Source organism: Cetorhinus maximus, chromosome 9, assembly GCF_964194155.1.
Source record: "Cetorhinus maximus chromosome 9, sCetMax3.hap1.1, whole genome shotgun sequence".
NCBI lineage: Eukaryota > Metazoa > Chordata > Chondrichthyes > Lamniformes > Cetorhinidae > Cetorhinus > Cetorhinus maximus.
Genome location: NC_135887.1, coordinates 144,249,889 through 144,271,832, shown reverse-complemented (window position 1 = coordinate 144,271,832; position 21,944 = coordinate 144,249,889). Strand labels below are relative to the sequence as shown.

Sequence of the window (21,944 nt, the reverse complement as noted above, 5' to 3'; positions counted from 1 at the left end):
ATGTGGGCATGAGAGCAGGGTGGAGTGTTGAAATGGCAAGCGACGGGGAGGTCTGGGTCATGCTTGCGGACAGACCATAAGACATAGGAACTGAAATTAGGCCATTCGGCCCATCGAGTCTGCTCCGCCATTCAGTCATGGCTGATAAGTTTCTCAACCCCATTCTCCAGCCTTCTCCCCGTAACCTTTGATCCCCTTACCAATCAAGAACCTATCTATCTTGGTCTTAAATACACTCAATGACCTGGCCTCCACAGCCTTCTGTGGCAATGAATTCCATAGATTCACCACTCTCTGGCTAGAGAAGTTTCTCCTCATCTCTGTTCTAAAAGGTCTTCCCTTTACTCTGAGACTGAGCCCTCGGGTCCTAGTCTCTCCTGCTAATTGAAACATCTTCCCCACGTCCACTCTATCCAGGCCTTTCAGTATTCTGTAAGCTTCAATCAGATCCTCCCTCATCCTTCTAAACTCCATCGAGTATTGACCCAGAGTCCTCAAACGTTCCTCATATGTTAAGCCTTTCATTCCTGGGATCGTTCTCGTGAACCTCCTCTGGACCCTCTCCAGGGCCAGCACATCCTTCCTGAGACATGGGGCCCAAAATTGCTCACAATATTCTAAATGTGGTCTGACCTTATAAAACCTCAGCAGCACATCCCTGCTTTTATATTCTAGTCCTCTTGAAATAAATGCCAACATTGCATTTGCCTTCTTAACTACCGACTCAACCTGCAAGTTAACCTTAAGAGAATCCTGGACTAGGACTCCCAAGTCCCTTTGCACTCCAGATTTCTGAATTCTCTCCCCATTTAGAAAATAGTCTATGCCTCCATTCTTCCTGCCAAAGTGCATGACCTCACATTTCCCCACGTTGTATTCCATCTGCCACTTCTTTGCCCATTCTCCTAACCTGTCCAAATCCTTCTGCAGCCTCCCTGCCTCCTCGATACTAAGGTGTTCTGCAAAGTGGTCACCCAGTCTGCGTTTGGTCTCTCCAATGTAGAGGAAACCGCATTGGGAGCAGCGAATGCAGTAGACTAAATTGAGGGAAGTGCAAGTGAAATGCTGCTTCACTTGAAAAGAGTAATAAACAGGTCATTCTCCCATTGGCAGGCTATGACTGGTGGTGTACCGCAAGGATCAGTGCTTGGGGCCCCAGTTATTCACAATATATATCAATGATTTGGATGTGGGGACTAAATGTAATATTTCCAAGTTTGCGGGTGACACAAAGCTAAGTGGGAATGTGTGTTGAGGAAGATGCAAAGCAACTTCCAAGAAGATTTGGATGGACTTGGTGAGTGGGCAAGAATATGACAGATGGAATATAATGTGGAAAAATGAGTTTATCCACTTTGTAGGAGGAATGGGCGGGCAGTGTATTTCTTAAATGGTAAAGAAATTATAAGGTATAGATGTACAAAGGGACATGTGTGTTCTTGTCAATAAGACACTGAAAGTTAATACGAAGGCACAGCGAGCAATTAGGAAAGCTAATGGAATGATAGCCTTCATCGCAAGAGGATTTGAGTACAGGAGTGTAGCAAAGCCCTGCTTCAATTGTATGAAACCTTGGTTAGACCGCACCTGTAATACTGTGAACAGTTTTGGCCCACTTACCTTAGGAAGGATATTGTTGCCGTAGAGTGAGTGCAACGAAGCTTCGCTAGACTTGTTCCAGGAAGAGAGATTAGAGAGACTGGGCCTGGATTCTCTAGAGTTTCGAAGAATGAGAGGTGCTTTCATTGAAACCTTCAAAATACTTAAATGGATAGACAGGGTAGATGCAGGTAAGATGTTGCCCCTGGTTGGGGGGATCTTAAACCAGAGGGTGCAATTTCATATTAAGGGGGAAGTCACTTACGACTGAGATGAGAATTAGTTTTTTTTACTCAGATGGTTGTGAATCTTTGGAATTCTCTACCCCAGAAGGCTGTGGAAGCTGAGCCATTGAGTATCTTTAAAGTAGAGATTGACAGATTTCTAAATACCAATGACATAAAGGGATACAGGGATAGTGTGGGGGGGAAAAGGCATTGAAATGGATGATCTGCCATGATCGTATTGAATAGTAAAGCAGGCTTGATGGTCTGAATCGCCTACTCCTCCTGTGTTCCTGAGCTCCTCACTAAATTATGGGTAATTGAATTTTGACTAGATCTGGAGAAACTTTGACTTGACATATACACCATGCTATTGGAAGTTGCCATACCCTGTTTAAGCACCCTTTTAGGAATCCTACATAAAGGTTGCAGCACACACAATGCACTTTGGTTGAGTGAGTGCTTAAAATGTGAGGAGCAACAACATTTAGCAAATTAGGATCTGATCAGTTCTAACTGAAATTTAGGTAACTGGGTCATTTCTATTTGGATACTACAGCACTGAAGTTTATTTTTGTTTCATTTGAAATGAAGTACTTTTGTATCAAAGTTTAGCTTGTGTCGTGGAATCAGTGTTTGGCAAAATAGGCAATGCTCAATAACGACTAATGAATTGAGTAGCAGAACATGTTCATTTGCAAGAAAGTACAGCTTGTGCTACTTATTCCTTTTTGCAGCCCAATATGCATTTATCTATCTCTAGCTGTATAGCAGCTAGCTACATGAAGGAAAATTCAAATAGTTGTTGCTTTGACCAGGCAGCTCAGTGTGATCAGTGTTGGGGATGTTAGGGGCTTCAAGCTGGCTTGGAATGCAGGGCTTCAAAATCACCAGTTTTTGCACTATTTTTGTAAATTCCCATCTCTATTTATGATGGGAGGACCTCCATGTACAAAGTTTCCAGCTCTTGATTCTTTCTATGGCTTGGCACTTTTTTAGTTTAGACTACGTTTGTGTCATCACATGACGTCTTTTTTCCCTGCTGAAACCAAAGACCTAGGGGTGTGATTCAAAACAAAGTCTTATTGCAGTGTAATGAGAGCAGTTAGCTAATATAGCAGCACCAATTCACCGAAATGATTTCTAATTATATGTGGAGCTTTAAAACCACTTTAATGAGAAAGGCTGCTTACGGTTGATAATTTTTTATTTTTACTATTTTCCTTGGTGACAAAATGATCCTGGCTATAGTTGATAACTTTGTACCAGGGATACTTATTCCCCATAGGTTGGGGAAGATGTCTTTTTATTAACATTAAATTTGTTTTCCAGTTTGTGAACAGGCAGTTCATTGCAGAGACACAATTCAGCAGCAGCCAGAAAGAGCAAGCTGATGAATGGAACACAGAAACTGTTGAGGTAACTAATTTATATGTCTATAATGTATATGATGTATATATGTTTATATGTCTAGTTTCATTTGGAGGGCTGGAGGAGAAATTTTTAGGTTCTGGCCCATTTTGTTTCTCGTACAAGGCTGAACATAACTGCAGTTGCATAGTGTTTTTCTGGAACACAGTCGTATTACAGATTTATATTTGGTTGCCAGCTAGACTGTGCAAATTTCAGAGGTACTTAGCCCTCTGGTATCTTGCCTTAAGTGTCAGCCCTTAAACATGAGTCTAGATGCTGAGTGGCAGGCTGATTTCTTGTAGAATGCATTATAGCCTGTGGAATGTTCTCGCCTCTGCTTTACAGTAGGTATCATTGAACAGCAATCTGAAATGGGATCCGTGGCTTTTTTACCCCCTCTCTAGCAGAAGGATACTGAGGTAAACTAGTGCTACGGCTGCTACTGTTAGCTGAGATCAGGTAATAGCACAGCAAGGGATTGAACCTGAAGATCTACTCACCTGCTGTGTATGCTGCTGGACCAAGTGATGCCTTTGCATGAGGCCATTGGGAAACTTGCCAACCTGAAACCTGTGCTGCAAAACCAGCTGCACTTGTGTATATTTGCAGTACTTTGCATCTGGACCTTGAAGTATGTGAAACTAATGCTGAAGTATTACAGATTACAAGCCCTCAGATATTGTAAACAAAATGTTGTGAGAAAGAATGGATAGCTTCCATTTTCACTGGGTAAAAACAGCAGAATGACTTCTTGAGGCATTGCAAAATTATATTTCATTTTTGTGTCTGTTCCAGGACTTGTCATAGGAGTTGTCATAGATAAAATCGAAATGAAATCTTTAAGTATGCCTTCTATTTTGTAGGTTGTAAATTCACTGCAGCAACAGCCACAACAGCAACAAGCGCAGCCAACCACAGCACCTGAAAACCATGCACTGAACACTGTTGCTCCCTCAGACCCTTTGGTTAGAAGGCAGAGGGTCCAAGATCTTATGGCACAAATGCAGGGCACTTTCAACTTTATACAGGTAAGCAACATTCTGTTGGTTTTTAAATCGATTCCAAAGGCTGAAATGCAATATTCAGATACATTTATATCAACATTTAGCACCTATTTTTTAGCATTGTGATCCACACCAACCACATCTGCAGTAGGTGTATGCACTTGAAGAGCTTTGGCTCAGAGGTAATGAGCTGGAACCTGAGCTTCGGACACTGTCATGCACCAGGGAGGAGATAAGATTGCCTTGATACTTGTTCCAGGAAGCAATCACACCCCCTTAGGTTAAATGCTTCAGATTTGGCCCATGGTCAGGCGCAGGAGGTATGACTACAAGTGAGGCAGGGATGAGGATTCAGAAGGCAGCATTAGCATGAGGTTCTTGCAGCCTGTGTTGATGAGAGCAGGGACTGCAGGGTGGATGAGCAAACTGATCACAGCACTGTGCTATAGCGCGCTATTCAAGTTTGGCAGAGTGAAAAGGAATATAGTCGTGGTAGGGGGCAGTATATTTAGGGGGACAGATGCTGTCTCTGCAAGAGCATGAGTCCCAAAGGCTATGATACCTGCCTGGTGCAAGAGTTTAAGGGCATCTCCTTGGGGCTTTAGAGGAACTTGAAAGTGGGAGTGGAAGGATTCAGTTTTATAGTCTACGTAGGTACCCATGATAGGACAAAGAGAGAGGATCTGCTGAGGGAGTATGAGCAGTTAGTGTCTAAATTAAAAAGCAAAACCACAAAGGTGGTAATCTCTAGATTACTACCTTAGCCACAAGCAAGTTTGCACAGCGTCAATAAGAGCAGAGAGTTGAAAGTATTCCTCAAAAAATTGGTGTGAGAGATATGCGTTTGCATTCATGGGGCACTCACACCAGTACTTGGAAAGAGGGAGCTGTTCTGTTGGAATGGGCTTCATTTGAACCATGTTGGGACCAGAGTTCTGTCGAATTGAATGACTGGGGTGTAGGTAGGGCTTAAACTAAATAATGAGGGGAAAATTTAGAAAGCTGAAGAAATAAGAAAGCCACAATGCAGGGTAGCAATATGGGTAATGATAAGCAGAGCATGACGGGAAGGGCCAAGTGTGTGCAAACATAGGAGTACACCAGCAAATAAGGTCAGTGTAGGAAAAAATGGTTAAAAAAACTCTTAGTCTCTTTCTGAATGCAAGTGGCATTCACAACGTAGATGAATTGATGGCATAAATAGAAATAAATGGTTATAATCCGATAAACGTGGTTGCAAAGTGTTCTAGGCTGGGAACTGAAAATTCAGGGGTATGCTTCAGAAGGATAGGCAGAAAGGAAAAGAAAGAGTGAGTAGCTCTGTTAATAAAGGATGATATAATACAGTAACAAGAAATTATCTTGGCTCGATAGCTCAAAATATAGATTCAGTTTGGGTGGAGATGAGATATAGTTAGGGAGAGAAGTACTAGTGGAAATTTGTAGGGCCCCTAACAGCTGCACTGTAGAGTATAAACCAAGAAATAATGGATGATCGTGAGAAAGGTACTGCATTAATGGTGGGTGACTTTAATCTTCTTATAGATTGGGCAAATCAAATTGACAAAGGTAGCCATGAGTGTGCATTCTTGTAGTGTATTCTGAGAATATGTTGTGGAATCAACCAGGAACAGGCTATTTTAGACCTGGTAATGTGTAATGAGACCAGATTAATTTGTGGTTTCATAGTAAAGGGTAATCAAGGGAAAAGTGATCATAAGATGATAGAATTTTACATTCAGCCTGAGGGTGAGAAACTTCGGCCAGAAACTAGTGTCTCATCTTAAAGGCAATTACCAAGGTATAAAGAAAAACCTGGCTGAAGTGGACTTAGGAAATAGGTTAAAAGGTAAAACTGTAGATAAGCAGTGGTAAACATTTTAAGGAGATATTTGATAACTCGCAACAAATATATATTCCATTGAGAAAGAAATAATCTGCAAGAAGGATAAACCATCCATGGCTAACTAAAGTTAAAAATGGTATCAAATTGAAAGAAGGGGCATACAATGTTGCAAAGATCTGTGGTAGAGCAGAAGATTTTAGAAACCAGCAAAGCGTAATTAAACATAACTAGGGAGAAAATAGATTGAGAATAAACTAGAAAGGAATCTAAAAACAAACAGCAAGAGCTTCAAGTCTATGAAAAGCTATAGAGAAGCTAAAGTAAGTACTGAACCTTAGAGGATGTAACTCAGGAATTAATAGGGAACAAGGAAATGGCAGAGACTTTGAACAAATATTTTGTATCTGTCTTCACAGTGGAATACATGGAAACAATCCAATAATAGTAGAAAATCAAGGGCAAAAGGGAGGAACTTAAAATAATTATCACAAGAGGGAAAACCAGGTAAACTACTGGTACTAAAGGCTGAAAGGTTCCTTGGCCAGCATCCTTGAGTCTCAAAAGAAGTTGCTGTAGAGATAATAACATGGTAAATAAGAGAAATTATAGATCACTTGGCCACTCAAGCCTGCTCTGCCATTCAATAAGATCATGGATCATGGATTAGGGCCTTAACTCCACTTTCCTGCCTTGCCCCCCATATCTTTGGCTCCTTTGCTGATCAAAGTGGGGGATTCAGTGATGGTAATGCCATTGAATATCAAGCGGCGATGGTTGGATTCTCTTTTGTTCAAGATGCTCATTGCCTGACACTTGTGTGGTGCGAATGTTACTTGCCACTTGTCAGCCCAAGCCTGGATATTGTCCAGGTCTTGCTGCATTTGGGCATGGACTGCTTCAGTAACTGAGGAATTGCGAATGGTTCTGAATATTGTGCAATCACCAGCGAACAAGTGGCAAGTAACATTTGCACCACACAAGTGTCAGGCAATGACCATCTACAACAAGAGAGAACCTAGCCATCACCCCTTGACGTTCAATGGCATTACCATCACTGAATCCCCCACTATCAACATCCTGGGAGTTACCATTGACCAGAAACTGAACTGGACTAGCCATATAAATACTTTAGCTACAAGACCAGGTCAGAGGCTAGGAATCCTGCGATGAGTAACTCACCTGACTCCCCAAAGCCTGCCCACCATTTACAAGGCACAAGTTTACCAAGGCACCATCTACAAAATACAAGGAATATGATGGAATACTCTCCACTGGCCTGGATGAGTGCAGCTCCCACAACACTCAGAAGCTCGACACCATTCAGGACAAAGCCGCTCACTTGATTGGCACCACACCCACAAACATTCTTTCTGTCCACCACCGACAAACAGTGGCACCATTTACAAGATGCACTGCAGAAACACACCGAGGTCCCTTAGACAGCACCTTCCAAACCCTGTAACCATCTGGAAGGACGAGGGCAGCAGATACATGGGAACACCATCACCTAGAAGTTCCCCTTCCAAGCCATTCACCATCCTGACTTGGAAATATATCGCCGTTCCTTTGCTGTCACTGGGTCAAAATCCTGGAACACCCTCCCTAGCAGCATTGTGGGTGTACCTACACCACATGGACTACAGTGGTTCAAGAAGGCAGCTCACCACCGCCTTCTCAAGGGCAGTTAAGGATGGGCAATAAATGCTGGCCTAGCCAGCGGCGACTATGTCCCTTGAATGAATTTTAAAAAAGGAAACTATCGGCCAGTTAGTCTGACATCTGTCATTGGGAAAAATGTTGGAACCCGTTATTAAGGAAGTAGTAGCAGGACATTTAGAAAATATAATCGAGCAGAGTCAACATGGTTTAAAGAAAGGCAAATTGTGTTTGATAAATTTAGAGTTGTTTGAGAATGTGAAAAGGAGGATGGCTAAGGGGGAGTCAATGGATGTATTGTGTAATGCTTTCAAAAAGGCATTTGATAAGTTGCTTTATGTGCTAAGACACCAGGTTATTTGGGGTAATATATTAGCGTGGATAAAGGATTGTTTAACAGGAAACATTCGGGATAAATGGATCATTTTCAGGTTGGCAAGTGTAACTAGTGGAGTGTGTAATGATCCCAGGCCAGATCCCCAAGTTTTTGGTAAGATCCAATTAGGCACCAATAATATTTTGTTAGACAAAGCTTAAGATTCAAGACACTTAGGAAGAGAATAAAGCCACAAGATTCCACGGGTTTTGAACAAACAAAAATAAACTTTACTATACGAGGTCAGAAAGATAAAACAACAACTTACAATATCTATCTTATACTAACATTCAGGGTTGATAGAAGGTACATGTGAATTAATAGGCAAACTGTGGTCAGACACACCACATGACACAATAAATCGCAGATGCGACTAAGACAGAGTCCACGATTCCTGAACAACTTGCCCAGACGTCAGTAAACACTTAGCCAACCAATCTCATTGAAACTCTCTCTCATGAGTGACTCCCCCTTCACCTTTGAAGATCTCGTCTTGGAGCGACTTTTAGAGAGAATTCAAACTCTGACACCTCAACGATGGCTCACCTCGCAGGGTTTCAGTCTTGTCTCCTGAGATTTTGTTCCCCTGAATTCCCGAGTCTAAGCTTCAGCACTAACTCAAGCACAACTTCAGCTGCACTGAGCAGAACGCCAGTACTCCAAAGCGGATACCTTGGCCCCAATGGCCCGCAGCATGGACCTTCTGCTGCCTCTTTGGATCTTCAATGCTTCCTCAAGCCCGCTTTAATCGCCAGGACTTTTTGTCACCCAAAGTCTGCTAAACGCAACCTTTTCCTGCTAGGACCCTCTTTGTCTGCTCCTCTTTTTAACTTAACTGGGACCTCTGCACCTTTCGCCTGTTCGGGACTGCTCTTGTGACCTCATCCTGCCTGGGACTCTTGTCTTCAATGGCGCTCCGCTCCCAATCACATAACATAGGATTTTGTGTTGTCTTTCTTTATGCATAGGCATGCTGCATCTGTCCTTGGCCCAAATAATTTAATAAGGCCAAACTGCGAATGTGCAGCTCGTTCCTCGGCTGTGCAAGAGCAGAAACACCAAAGTCTGTCAGGACTTTGAGTTCCCAATCCCTGCTCTCAACTTTTAAGGCAAGTCTGACTTTCATAACAGTGCCACAGGGATCAGTGCTGGGGCCTCAATTATTTACAATTTATATCAATGACTTGGATGAAGGGACGAAATGTATGGTTGCTAAATTTGCTGATGATACAAAGATGCTTAGGAGAGCAGGTTGTGAAGGACTTTTCAGTGGAATATATGCAAATGGCTCAATGACTTTGAAGCTACTGAATGTATTGTAGCCAAATTTGCTGCTCATACGAAGATAGGTAGGCAAGCATGTTTTGAGGAGATATAGACCTGTTCAGTGGCTGGGCAAAACTTCAGTGGATGGGGTATAATAATGTGGGAAAATGTAACGTTATCCACTTTGGCAGGAAGAATAGAAAAACAGATTATTAAAATAGGGAGACTATAGCATGCTACAGTACAGAGTGATGTGGGTATCCCCACATGAATCACAAATTTATGCAGGCACAGAAAGTAATTAGGAAAGCAAATGGAATGTTGGCCTTTATTGCAGGGGGAATGGAGTGTAAATGTAGGAACATCTTGTTAAAACTTGACAGGGCATACGTGGGACAAAACCTACGGTTTTGCTCTCATTTAAGAAGGGGAATACCCTTAAAATGGAAGCAGTTCGGAGAAGATTCACTAGGTGATTCCTGGGTTTTAAGATAAAAACAAAAAACTGCGGATGCTGGAAATCCAAAACAAAAACAACTCTTTTCTTCTCCACCGATGCTGCCAGACCTGCTGAGTTTTTCCAAGTAATTCTGTTTTTGACCTGGGTTTTAAGAGATTGTCTTATGAGGAAAGGCTGAGCAGATTGATCTAAACTCATTGCAGTTTAGAAGAATGAGAGGTGATTTTATTGAAATATTAAGATTCTGAAGGGGCTTGACAGAGTAAATGCTGAGAAGATATTTTTAATCTAGAACTAGAGGGCATAATTTCAGAATAAGGGGTCACCCATTTAAGACAGAGATTAGGTGGAATTTCTTCTCAGGGCCTTAGGGGTTCTCTACCCCAGAGTTATGGAGGCTTAGTTATTGAATCTTTCGATGGCTGATAGATTTTTGAACTAATGGGGTTACGGGGAATAGGCAGTAAAGTGGAGTTGAGGCCAAGATCAGATCAGCCCGTGATCTCATTGAATGGCAGAGAAGGCTCAAGGGTTGTATTGCCTACTTCTATTTATTATGTTCTTTTAAATTCTGTTCTGTTTCAGAAGCAGCTGCCTGCTATTTGTACCAGTGCTAACTTTTTAGTCACATGTGACTGAAACGATTCATTTGTTTTTCTCCCCTTGGGATTGGGACAATACCTTGAAAGTGTAACAGAGACTGATACAGCACAGAAGGATCAAAGGAAGCCCATTATCCCTGTACAGCCTTTTTCACAAAATTATCAAATTAGCCCTACTCTCTTGATCTTTCCTATAACTGTAGTTTTTCTACTTCAAGTATTTATTAAACTCCTTTTTGAAAGTTAGAATTAAACTTGCGCTTCTGGAAGGGTGGTGGCAGCATTTGAAATCTCTCAAACTTGCTGCATAAATTATTTTCTTTATTTGCGTCACCCATAATCCTTTTATCAGTCCCTTTACTTGTTACCTTAAATTGGTGTCCTCTGGTTACTAACCTTTCTGTCACTGGAAGCAGGCTCTTATTTACGCTGTCATTAAACTTTTCATGAATTTGAGCATCTCTATCAAATCTCCTGTTAGCCTTCCTCTGCAATAAGGAGAACAATCACATCTTCTCTACATAACTGAATTCCCTCACTTCTCTGTATCCTCTAAGGTTTTGACACCCTTCCTAAAGTATGGAGCCAGAATTGGACAAGATACTCCAGCTGAGGCCTAAACAGTGTTGTGTAAAGGTTGAGCATAACTTCTCTGCTTTTATACTATAAGCTTCTTAATAAGTCCAAGGATGCAAGTATGCTTTTTTGACTTGACAAGTTTAGAAGGCCTTTACTGTCGAAGATTTGTGTACATGCACATCTCTTTAAAATTGTACCACTTAGTTCTTACTGCCACTCCTCATTCTTCCTATCAAAATGTATCACTTCACATTTCAGTGTTAAATTACATCGAATCCATCTGGCTATTCCAATAACCTGTACAAAAACAGAATTACCTGGAAAAACTCAGCAGGTCTGGCAGCATCGGTGGAGAAGAAATCAGTTAACGTTTCGAGTCCTCATGACCCTTCGGCAGAACCTGTGTCCCCTTCAAGTCTATTACTATCCTCCTTGCTGTTTACAACATTTGAGTTTCATGTCATCTGCAAACCTTGAAATTATGCCCTATATATTCAAGTCCAGTCATTAATATATATGTAAAAGAGGGGTTGCCCTAATAATTTATAAGGGATTTGGTACATGACGATGCGGAACATGCAGAGTTATGAACAAAAAGAGGGAATGTGGCACTAAGCATGACTGCTCTTTCAAAGAACCAGCACAGGCACAGTGTGCTGAATGGATGCCTTCTGCGCTGTTAGTCTCTGGTTCTATTAGTACTGATCCCTGGGGCACATCACTGCATACAAACATAGAAACTAGGAGCAAGAGTAGGTCATTCGGCCCTTCGAGCCTGTTCCGCCATTCATTATGATCTTGGCTGATCATTCAACTCAATAGCCTGCTCCCGTTTTCTCCCCATATCTTTTGATCTCTTTCGCCCCAAGAGCTATATCCAACTCCTCCTTGAAAACATGCAATGTTTTGGCCTCAACTACTTTCTGTGGTAGTGAATTCCACAGGCACGCCACTCTCTGGGTGAAGAAATTTCTCCTCATCTCAATCCTAAATGGTCTACCCCGTATCCTCAGACTGTGACCCCTGGTTCTCGACTTCTCCACCATCGGGAACATCCTTCCTGCATCTACCCTGTCTAGTCCTGTTAGAATGTTATAGGTTTCTATGATATCCCCCCTCATTCTTCTGAACTCCAGTGAATATAATCCTAACTGTACAAGGACACCCAGGTCTCTTTGCACATTCCCCTCTCTCAATTTATAGCCATTCACATGATAATCTGCCTTCCTGTTTTTGCTACCAAAATGAACAACCTCACATTTATCCACATTATACTGCATCTGCCATGCATTTGCCCACTCATTCAGCTTGTCCAAATCATACTGAAGCATCTCTGCATCCTCCTCACAGCTCGCCCTCCCACCCAGCTTTGTGTCATCTGCAAATTTGGAGATATTACATTTAATTTCCTCATCTAAATCATTAATATATATTGTGAATAACTGGGGTCCCAGCACCAATCCCTGCGGTACCCCACCAGTCACTGCCTGCCATTCGGAAAAAGACCCGTTTATTCCTACTCTTTGTTTCCTGTCGGCCAGCCAGTTTTCGATCCATCTCAATACACTACCCCCAATCCCATGCGCTTTAATTTCACACGCTTTTGTGGGACTTTGTCGAAAGCCTTCTGAAAGTCCAAATAAACCACATCCACTGGTTCCCCCTCATCAACTCTACTAGTTACATCCTCAAAAAATTCCATTAGATTTGTCAAGCATGATTTCCCTTTCCCTTTCATAAACCCATGCTGACTCTGTCCGATTCTGCCACTGTTTTCCACATGCTCAGCTATTAAATCTTTTATAATGGTCTCTATTGAATTTTCCCCACTACCAACGTCAGGCTGACTGGTCTATAATTCTCTGTTTTCTCTCTGCCTCCCTTTTTAAATAGTGAGGTTACATTAGCTACCCTCCAATCTGTAGGAACTGTTCCAGAGTCTATAGAATCTCGGAAGATGACCACCAATGCATCCACTATTTCTAGGGCCACTTCCTTAAGTACTCTGGGATGTAGATTATCAGGCCCTGGGGATTTATCGACCTTCAATCCCATCAATTTCCCCAACACCATTTCCCTACTAATACTGATTTCTTTCACTAAACCCTGTGTTCCCCAACATTTCTGGTTTGTTATTTGTGTCCTCCTTTGTGAAGACAGAGCCAAAGTGTATATTTAGTTGGTCAACCATTTCTTTGTTACCCATTATAAATTCCCATGTTTCTGACTGTAAGGGACCTATATTTGTCATCTTCAATCTTTTTCTCTTCACATACCTATAGAAACTTTTACAATCAGTTTTTATGTTCCCCACAAGCTTACTCTCGTACTCTATTTTACCCTTCTTAATCAATCCCTTGGTCTTCCTTTGCTTAATTCAAAAGTGCTCCCAATCCTCAGGCCTGCTGCTTTTTCTGGCCAATTTGTGTGCCTATTCCTTGCATCTAATACTATCTCTAATTTCCCTTGTAAGCCATGGTTTGACCACCTTTCCTGTTTTACTTTTGCACCAGATAGTAATAAACAATTGTTGCAGTTCACCCATGCAGTCTTTGAATGTTTGCCATTGCCTATCCACCGTCATCCCTTTACGTAACATTTACCAATCCATCATAGCCAACTTGCACGTCATACCATCGTAGTTTCCTTTATTAAGATTCAGGACCCTTGTCTGAGAATCAACTACATCACTCTATCTTGATGAAGAATTCTATCATATTATTGTCGCTCATCCCCAAGGGACCTCGCACAACTAGATTGCCAATTATTCCTTTCTCATTACACAATACCCAGTCTAGGCTGGCCTGTTCTCTAGTTGGTTCCTCAACGTATTGGCCCAGAAAAACATCCCGTATGCACTCCAGGAATTTCTCCTCTACGGTATTGTTACTAATTTGATTTGCCCAATCTATATGCATATTAAAGTCACCCCTAATTACAGATGTTCCTTTATTACATGCGTCTCTAATCTTCTGTTTAATGCCATTCCCAACATCACCACTACAGTTTGGGGGTCTATGTACGACCCCCACTAACACTTTTTTGCCTCTTAGTGTTTCTCAGCTCTACCCATACAGATCCCACATCGTTAGAGCTAATATCTTTCCTCGCTATTGCGTTAATTCCCTCTTTAACCAGCAATGCAATTCCATCGCCTTTTCCTTTTTGTCTGTCCTTCCTAAATACTGAATACCCCTGTATGTTCAGTTCCCATCCCTGGTTACCCTGCAGCCATGTCTCCGTAACCCTGACTATATCATACCTGTTTACATCTATTTGCGCAGTTAATTCATCCACTTTAGTGCAAATGCTCCTCGCGTTAAGGCACAAAGCCTTCAGGCTTGTCTTTTTAACATTAATTGTCCCGTTCCCACTATTTTTCACTGAGGCCCTGTTTGATTCTTGCCCTAGATTTCTCTGCCTATCACTTTTCTTATGCCCCTTTCTGTCTTTTTTTTCTTGTCCTTGATTCCCCTTCCTCTGTCTTCTTGCATCGGTTCCCACCCCCCTGCCGTTTTAGTTTAAACCCTCCCCAATCACTCTAGCAAATGTTCCCCCTAGGACATCAGTCCCGGTCCTGCCCAGGTATAACCCGTCCAGTTTGTCTTGGTCCCACCTCTTCTCAGAACTGGTCCCAATGCCCCAGGAATCTGAAACCCTCCCCTCACACCATCTCTACTGCCATGTATTCATCCCATATATCCTGCTATTTCTACTCTGACTGGCACGTGGCACTGGTAGTAATCCTGAGATCACTACCTTTTGAGGTCGTACTTTTCAACTTCCTAACTCCCTATATTCTACTTTTAGGACCTCATCCCTTTTTTTACCTATGTGGTTTGTACCAATGTGCACCACCACCACTGGCTGTTCACCCTCCCCCTTCAGAATGTTCTGTAGCCGCTCTGAGACATCCTTGACCCTAGCACTAGGGAGGCAACATACCATCCTGGAGTCCCGTTTGCGGCCACAGAAACGTCTATCTATTCCCCTTACAATTGAATCCCCTATAACTATTGCATTCCCACACTTTTTACTCCTCCCCTGTGCAGCAGAGTCAACCGTGGTGCAATGAATTTGGCTGTTGCTGCTTTCCCCTGAGAGGCCGTTCCCCTCAACAGTATCCAAAGCGGTATATCTGTTTTGCAAGGGAATAGCCAAAGGAAATTCCTGCACTGCCTGCCTAGTCCTCTTGCTCTGCCTGGTGGTCACCCATTCCCTTCCTTCCAGTCTTTAAAAAAATGTTCATCAGCGCTCTCTGCTTTCTGTGCCACAGCGAATTTAGTATCCACACTGCCCATGTATATTTAATTTAATTTTGCTGTGGCACTTTGTCAAATGCATTTTGAAAGGCAATATACATAACATGAAATGTGTTACCTTCACCAGGGGGGAAATAATGGGCCTGACCATCATTTTCCAGACCTCACTGGATGCAAGTGTGGTGCCAGAGGATTGGAGGTCTGCTAACGTTGTACCTTTGTTTCAAAAGGGAGCGAGGGATAGGCCAAATATTTACAAGCCAGTCAGTCTGACCTTGGTGGTGTGCACATTACTGGAATCAATTCTGAGGGGCAGGATAAACTGTCATGTAGGCACGGATTAATCAAGTACAATCAGCATAGATTTATTAAGGTCGTGTCTGACTAACTTCATTGAATTTTTTGAGCAAGTAAGGAGGATTGATGAGGGTAGTGCAGTTGATGTGATCTACATGGATTTTTGCAAGGCCTTTGTCAAGGCCCCACATGGCAGACTGGTTTTAGGAAAAGCCATGGGATCCAGGGGAATGCAGCAAGCTGGATACAAAATTGGCTCAGTGGCAGGAATCAAAGGGTAATTGATGGGTGTTTTTGCAACTGGATGGCTGTTTCCAGTGGGGTTTTACACGGCTCAGTACTAGCCCTGCTTTTTGTGGCATATATTAATGATTTTGAAGTAAATGTAGGGGGGAATGGTCAAGATGATTGCAGACAACATGAAAATTGGCTGCATGGTTGATAGCGAGGAGGGTAGCTGTAGACTACAGCAAGATATCAATGGACTGGTCAGGTCCATTGACAGAAACATGGCAAATGGAATTCAGCACAGAGAAGTGTGAAATGATGCATTTGGGTCAAACAAAGCAAGGGAATGCACAATAAATGGGAGGATACTGAGAGGTGTAGAGGAAGTGAGAGACCTTGGAGTGCATGTCCACAGATCCCTAAAGGTAGCAGGACAGGTCAGTAAGGTAGTTAAGAAGGCATATGGAATCCTTTCATTTATTAGCTGAGGCATAGAATATAAGAGCAGAGAGGTTATGTTGGAACTATATAAAACATTAGCTAGGCCACAACTTGAGTGCTTTGTGCAGCACTGGTCACCTCATTACAGAAAGGATGTAATTGCACGAGAGAGGGTCCAGAGGAGATTTACGAGGAGATTTTTTGTTTGTTCATGGGATGTGGGCATTGCTGGCTAGACCAGCATATATTGTCCATCCCTAATTGCCCTTGATAAGGTGGTGGTGTCTACCTCTTGAACTGCTGTGGTGTAGGTGTACACACAGTGTTGTTAGAGAGCGAGTTCCAGGATTTTGACCCACTGACAGTGAAGGAATAGCAATATATTTCCACATCAGGATGGTGTGTGGCTTGGAGGGGAACATCCAAGTGGTGGTGCTGCCATGTGTCTGCTGCCCTTGTCCTTCTAAACGGTGGAGGTCATGGATTTGGGAGGTGCTATCTAAGGAACCTTGGTGAGTCCCTGCAGCGCATCTTGTAGATGGTACACACTGCTGTCACTGTGCATCGGTGGTGGAGGGATGTTTGTGGATGTGGTGCCAATCAAGCATTTGTCCTGGACATTGTCAAGTTTCTTGAGTGTTGTGGGAGCTGCACTAATCTAGACAATTGGAGAGTATTCCAAGACACTCCTGACTAGTGCCTTGTAGATAGTGGACAGGCTTTGGGGAGTCAGGAGGTGAGTTACTCGTCACAGGATTTCTAGTCTCCGACCTCCTGTAGCCACAGTATTTAGATGGCGAGTCCAGTTCAGTTTCTGATCAATGGTAACCCCCTCCAAGATGTTGATAGTTGGGGATTCAGCAATGATAATGCCATTGAATGTTAAGGGGCGATGATTAGATACTCTCTTGTTGGAGATGGCCATTGCCTGGCACTTGCATGGCGCGAATGTTACTTGCCACTTGCCAGCCCAAGCGCCTGGATATTGTCAGGTCTTGTGGCATTTAGACATGGATTGCTTCAGTATCTGAGGAGTCGTGAATGGTGCTGAACATTGTGCAATCATCAGTGAACATCCCCACTTCTGACCTTCTGATGGAAGGAGTCATTGATGAAGCAGCTGAAGATGATTGGGCCTAGATGTTCTGGAGCTGAGACCATTGACCTCCAACAACCACAACCATGTTCCTTTGTGCAAGGTATGAATCCAACCAGTGCAGAGTTTTCCCTGATTCCCGTTTTGCTAGGGCTCCTTGATGCCACACTTGGCCATATGCAGCCTTGATGTCAAGGGCAGTCACTCTCACCTCAGGAGTTCAGCTCTTTTGTCCATGTTTGAACCAAGGCTGTAATGAGGTCAGGAGCTGAGTGATCCTGGCTTAACCCAAAATGAGCGTCAGTGAGCAGGTTATTTCTATGCAAGTGCTGCTTGATAACACTGTTGATGACCCCTTCCATCACTTTGCTGATGATGGAGAGTAGACTGATGGGGCGGTAATTGGCTGGGTTGGACTTGGCCTGCTTTTTGTGGACGGGACATTGCTAGGTAGATGCCAGTGTTGTAGTTGTACTGAAACAGTCTGGCTAGGCGCACAGCAAGTTCTGGAGCACAAACCTTCAGTAATGTTGCTGGAGTATTGTCAGGGCTCATAGTCTTTGCAGTGAATGCCTTCAGCTGTTTCTTGATATCACGCAGAGTGAATCTAATTGGCTGAAGATTGACGGCTGTGATGCTGGGGACCTCCGGTGGATGTTGTCAGGACTGGAAAATTGCAGCTATGAGGAAAGATTCGATAGGCAGGGGTTGTTCTCCTTGGCACAGAGGTGGCCGAGGGTAGATTTAATTAAAATGTACAAAATTGTGAGGGGCCTGGATAGAGTGGCTGGGAAAAGCCTTTAGCAGGGAGATCGGTGACTGGCGGGCATAGATTTAAAGTGATTGGTAGAAGGATTAGAGGGGCGATGAGGAAATTTTTTTCAATGAGAAGATTGTAGGGGCCTAGAACTTACTGCCCGAAAGGATGTTAGAGGCAGAAACCCTCAACTTATTTAAAAGGTGCCTGGATGTACACAAAAAACCTGCAGGACTATGGACCAAATGCTGGAAAGTGGGATTTGGCTGGGTGGCTCGGTCTTCTGCCGGTGCACTCACAATGGGCCAAGTGGCCTCTTTCTGAGCTGTAAACTTTCTATAATTTTATGATCAACCCTGTTTGTTATTTCATTGAATCAGTGAGGCATGCATTCAATGATGTACTGACCTGCACAGACTAGGGAGATTATAGACTCAATTCTTATGGGGTTCAGCTGAAATTGGATAGTGTGACAGCTGGGATACCGCATTTTGGCAAGCTGTCCTTAGAATAGGAAGGGAGAAAATGGTTGATATTTGAAATTCTCATGAATGGATGCTTGGTTGAGGAAAGATTGGATTCAGCTGTGATGGTTCCAAGAGTCAAAATGACCTGATTTTCAGCATCCAGACTTGTGCATGAACATTTGACCGTTTGGAAAGACTCTGGAAGGAAGTTGCATGTGATTAAAGTTTCCACTTTTATTTCAAATATTATTAATTTCTGCTAACCACAAAAATGTACTTTAACATTAATCGTTGCCTTCAGGACAAGGAAAATATGAATTGTTTCAAGTTCACATTGGATATTTATTTTAATTTGATCTTGCAGCACAAACCCGCCGAGTTCTCAATATTACTACAGTAATTCCTCATAAAGAATGTAACTAGGACATTAAATAAATGTGACTTGAAGCGAAGCAACATTAAGAGAATCTGATTTTCCTGTAAGAAATAATGTATACACTGGACAACATATATGGAGAGAGAAACAGTTAACGTTTCAAGTCTGTACGACTCTTCTTCATACGGACTGGAAGCGTCAACTCTGTTTCTCTCTCCACAGATGCCGCTAGACCTGCTGAGTTTTCCCAGCATTTTCTGTTATTGTTTCAGATTTTCAGCATCCGCAGTATTTTGCTTTTATATATGAACACACTGGAGTTAGGTTCCACAGAGTTTCTCCCCGAACCCAGCAAGAGTCTCCCCAATCCCCGTTACTTGGATGTGGAAATAGTGAATTGGTAATACTTTTGACCATTTGGAGCAAGGTAGCAAGCGAGCCAGCGGCGGTGTCGCAAGCAGGGCTGATCTGGGAATCTTCCAAGCCAAGCCCTGAGGTTGCAAACAAACTCCCGACAGCATTTATTCATTGCTCTGCTGACAGTGATGGTGTAAAAACGTAAATTGCGGCATAAATCGGAACAACAGGACTAAATAATAAACTACTTTAAAAAGGAACATCGTTAAATTGAGCTACCTAATGCGAGGACTTAACTGTACCGAAGTAACCATCATTTTGTGAATTTTCTAGATATAGTGCAATATGAATTAACTATGCTATTTACTACATTTTTGTTTAAAATATCTTCACAATACCTTAATGAGTTTTTGCCAGATGACTGTTTTGATGAGGTTTCACTTACTCTGACTTGGAGATAGCCAGCTTTTAGTTTTTCTTAAACAATTTATTTGCACTAGGGGGAAGCAGTGGCACAGTGGTATTGTCACTGGCTAGTATTCTAGACACCAGGGTAATGCCCTGGTGACCCGGGTCGAATCCCACCATGGCAGAAATTTGAATTCAATAAAAATCCAGAATTAAAAGTCTGATGATGTCATGAAACCATTGCCAATTGTCGCAAAAAACCCATCTGATTCACTAATGTCCTTTAGGGAAGGAAATCTGCTTCCCTACCTGGCCTGGTCTACATGTGACTCCAGACCCACAGCATTATTGGTCTTAAATGCCTCCTGAACAAGGATAATTAGGGATGGGCAATAAAAGCTGGCCTAGCCAGCGACGCCCACATCCCATGAACAAAAAAAACTATTTACAAACTCCTCATGATAAGTACACTTGTTTTCTCAATATCTCGATACTCATTGCCTTCCTCACTTGGCATCTCTTGGTCAAATGACTCTGATGTCATGCGTGCATCATCATTGTGTCCCCCCCAGTATAATCTCAAAATTATTACATAAATTTGTTAAACTTTACATTCCAACTGTCTGATGACCTCGTGTACTGTTTACAGTTTCCATCCAACTCCAACCTTCCCACCCCACCTGCGCCACTCCAAATCACTGTCACCAAAGATGCCAACGCTCAACTGTTCTCGGTTCTGTTGGAGGACCTGTAGGACCTATGTGTTTCCTTATCATCTTGGAAGGAAAATGCATTAATGGAGTGGAATAGCAGCTTCTCACAACTGCTGGCTCCTTGGTTGTGACTATTATGATGACCTGATGTAAAGGCAGTGAAAATCAATCAAGGAAAAACTGATTCAAGAGAGAAACCTGCAGGATTCAGACGATCAAGACCCCATGAAAAGCAAGACAACAAACTGACATTCTCTCTGTTATTATCTAGTGCATTGCACACTGGGGAAAAGTGAAAACACTTTCAGCTCCTATGAAGAACTTTGCAGTGGTATCATTTACTGCTGTTGTGACGATGAGAAGTATTCAATATCTGAGACATGAATGATTTGGGTGGAGGAAAAGAACAAAACATGCTGAAGACACTGTAGGGTACAAGGAAAGGAAGACTTCCATGCTACACATGGGGTAGGAATTTCACTTCATGTAGATAGTGGCATCATTTCCATATATGCTTCAGCATGAGGCTGCTCTGCTGCAGACAGTGAGATCGTGGGTTCAGCATGAGAAAGTAGGATTGCACCGTCATCAACAACGGAATAAATCCCTGGACCAGGATCTATAGGAAGTGCCTGAGTGGTACACTTCAACTATAGAAGCTCTGATGTTTGGGTCTCTGCTTTTTTACTGAACAGAGATTTGTGTGCACCCTTGACTTTGTTGGTGAGGTTCAAGTGTGAGCTGTAGTTTACATTTGTAGAAATGAGCTTTGAATTTCCTCTATTGGTTTGGTCCAACTTGGAGTTAAACATCTCATTCTCACTGGATAGCTTTCTGCTGACTGAATGCAATTGTTCACGCATGTCATCGGTAGGCTCAGTGGAATAATCAGACACATTCAACTCTTTATTACCTTCAACAAAAGGATGATTCTCCTCAAAAGAGACAAAAAAGACTTCACAAGCATTAGAAACATAGAAACTAGGAGGAGGGGTAGGCCATTCGGCCCTTCGAGCCTGCTCCGCCATTCATCATGATCATGGCTGATCACCCAGCTCAGTAGCCTGTTCCCGCTTTCTCCCCATATCCTTTGATCTCTTTCGCCCCAAGAGCTATATCTAACTCCTCCTTGAAAGAATACAATGTTTTGGTCTCAACTACTATCTGTGGTGACGAATTCCACAGGCTCACCACTCTCTGGGTGAAGAAATTTCTCCTCATTTCAGTTCTAAATGGTCTACCCCATATCCTCAGAGTGTGACCCCTGGTTCTGGACTCCCCCACCATCGGCAACATCCTTCCTGCATCTACCCTGTCTAGTCCTGTTAGAATTTTATAGGTTTCTATGAGATTTCACTTCACCCCCACCCCACCCCTTCTGAACTCCAGCGAATATAATTCTAATCAACTCAATCTCTCCTCATATGTCAGCCCGCCATCCCAGGAATCAGTCGGGTAAACCTTCACTGCACTCCCTCTAAAGCAAGTACATCCTTCCTCAGATAAGGAGACCAAAA

At 42.7% G+C, this 21,944-nt stretch overlaps 1 protein-coding gene across 1 annotated transcript in view; it reads left to right on the top strand.

Annotated features, from left to right (window-relative positions):
* caprin1b (cell cycle associated protein 1b) overlaps nucleotides 1-21,944 on the top strand; it is a 204,275-nt gene that overhangs the window by 83,077 nt on the left and 99,254 nt on the right. Inside the window, exons 8-9 of the mRNA XM_078549580.1 lie at nucleotides 3,156-3,242; nucleotides 4,100-4,264. Coding sequence (XP_078405706.1) covers nucleotides 3,156-3,242; nucleotides 4,100-4,264 — 252 coding nt within the window. The remainder of the gene's footprint in view (nucleotides 1-3,155; nucleotides 3,243-4,099; nucleotides 4,265-21,944) is intronic.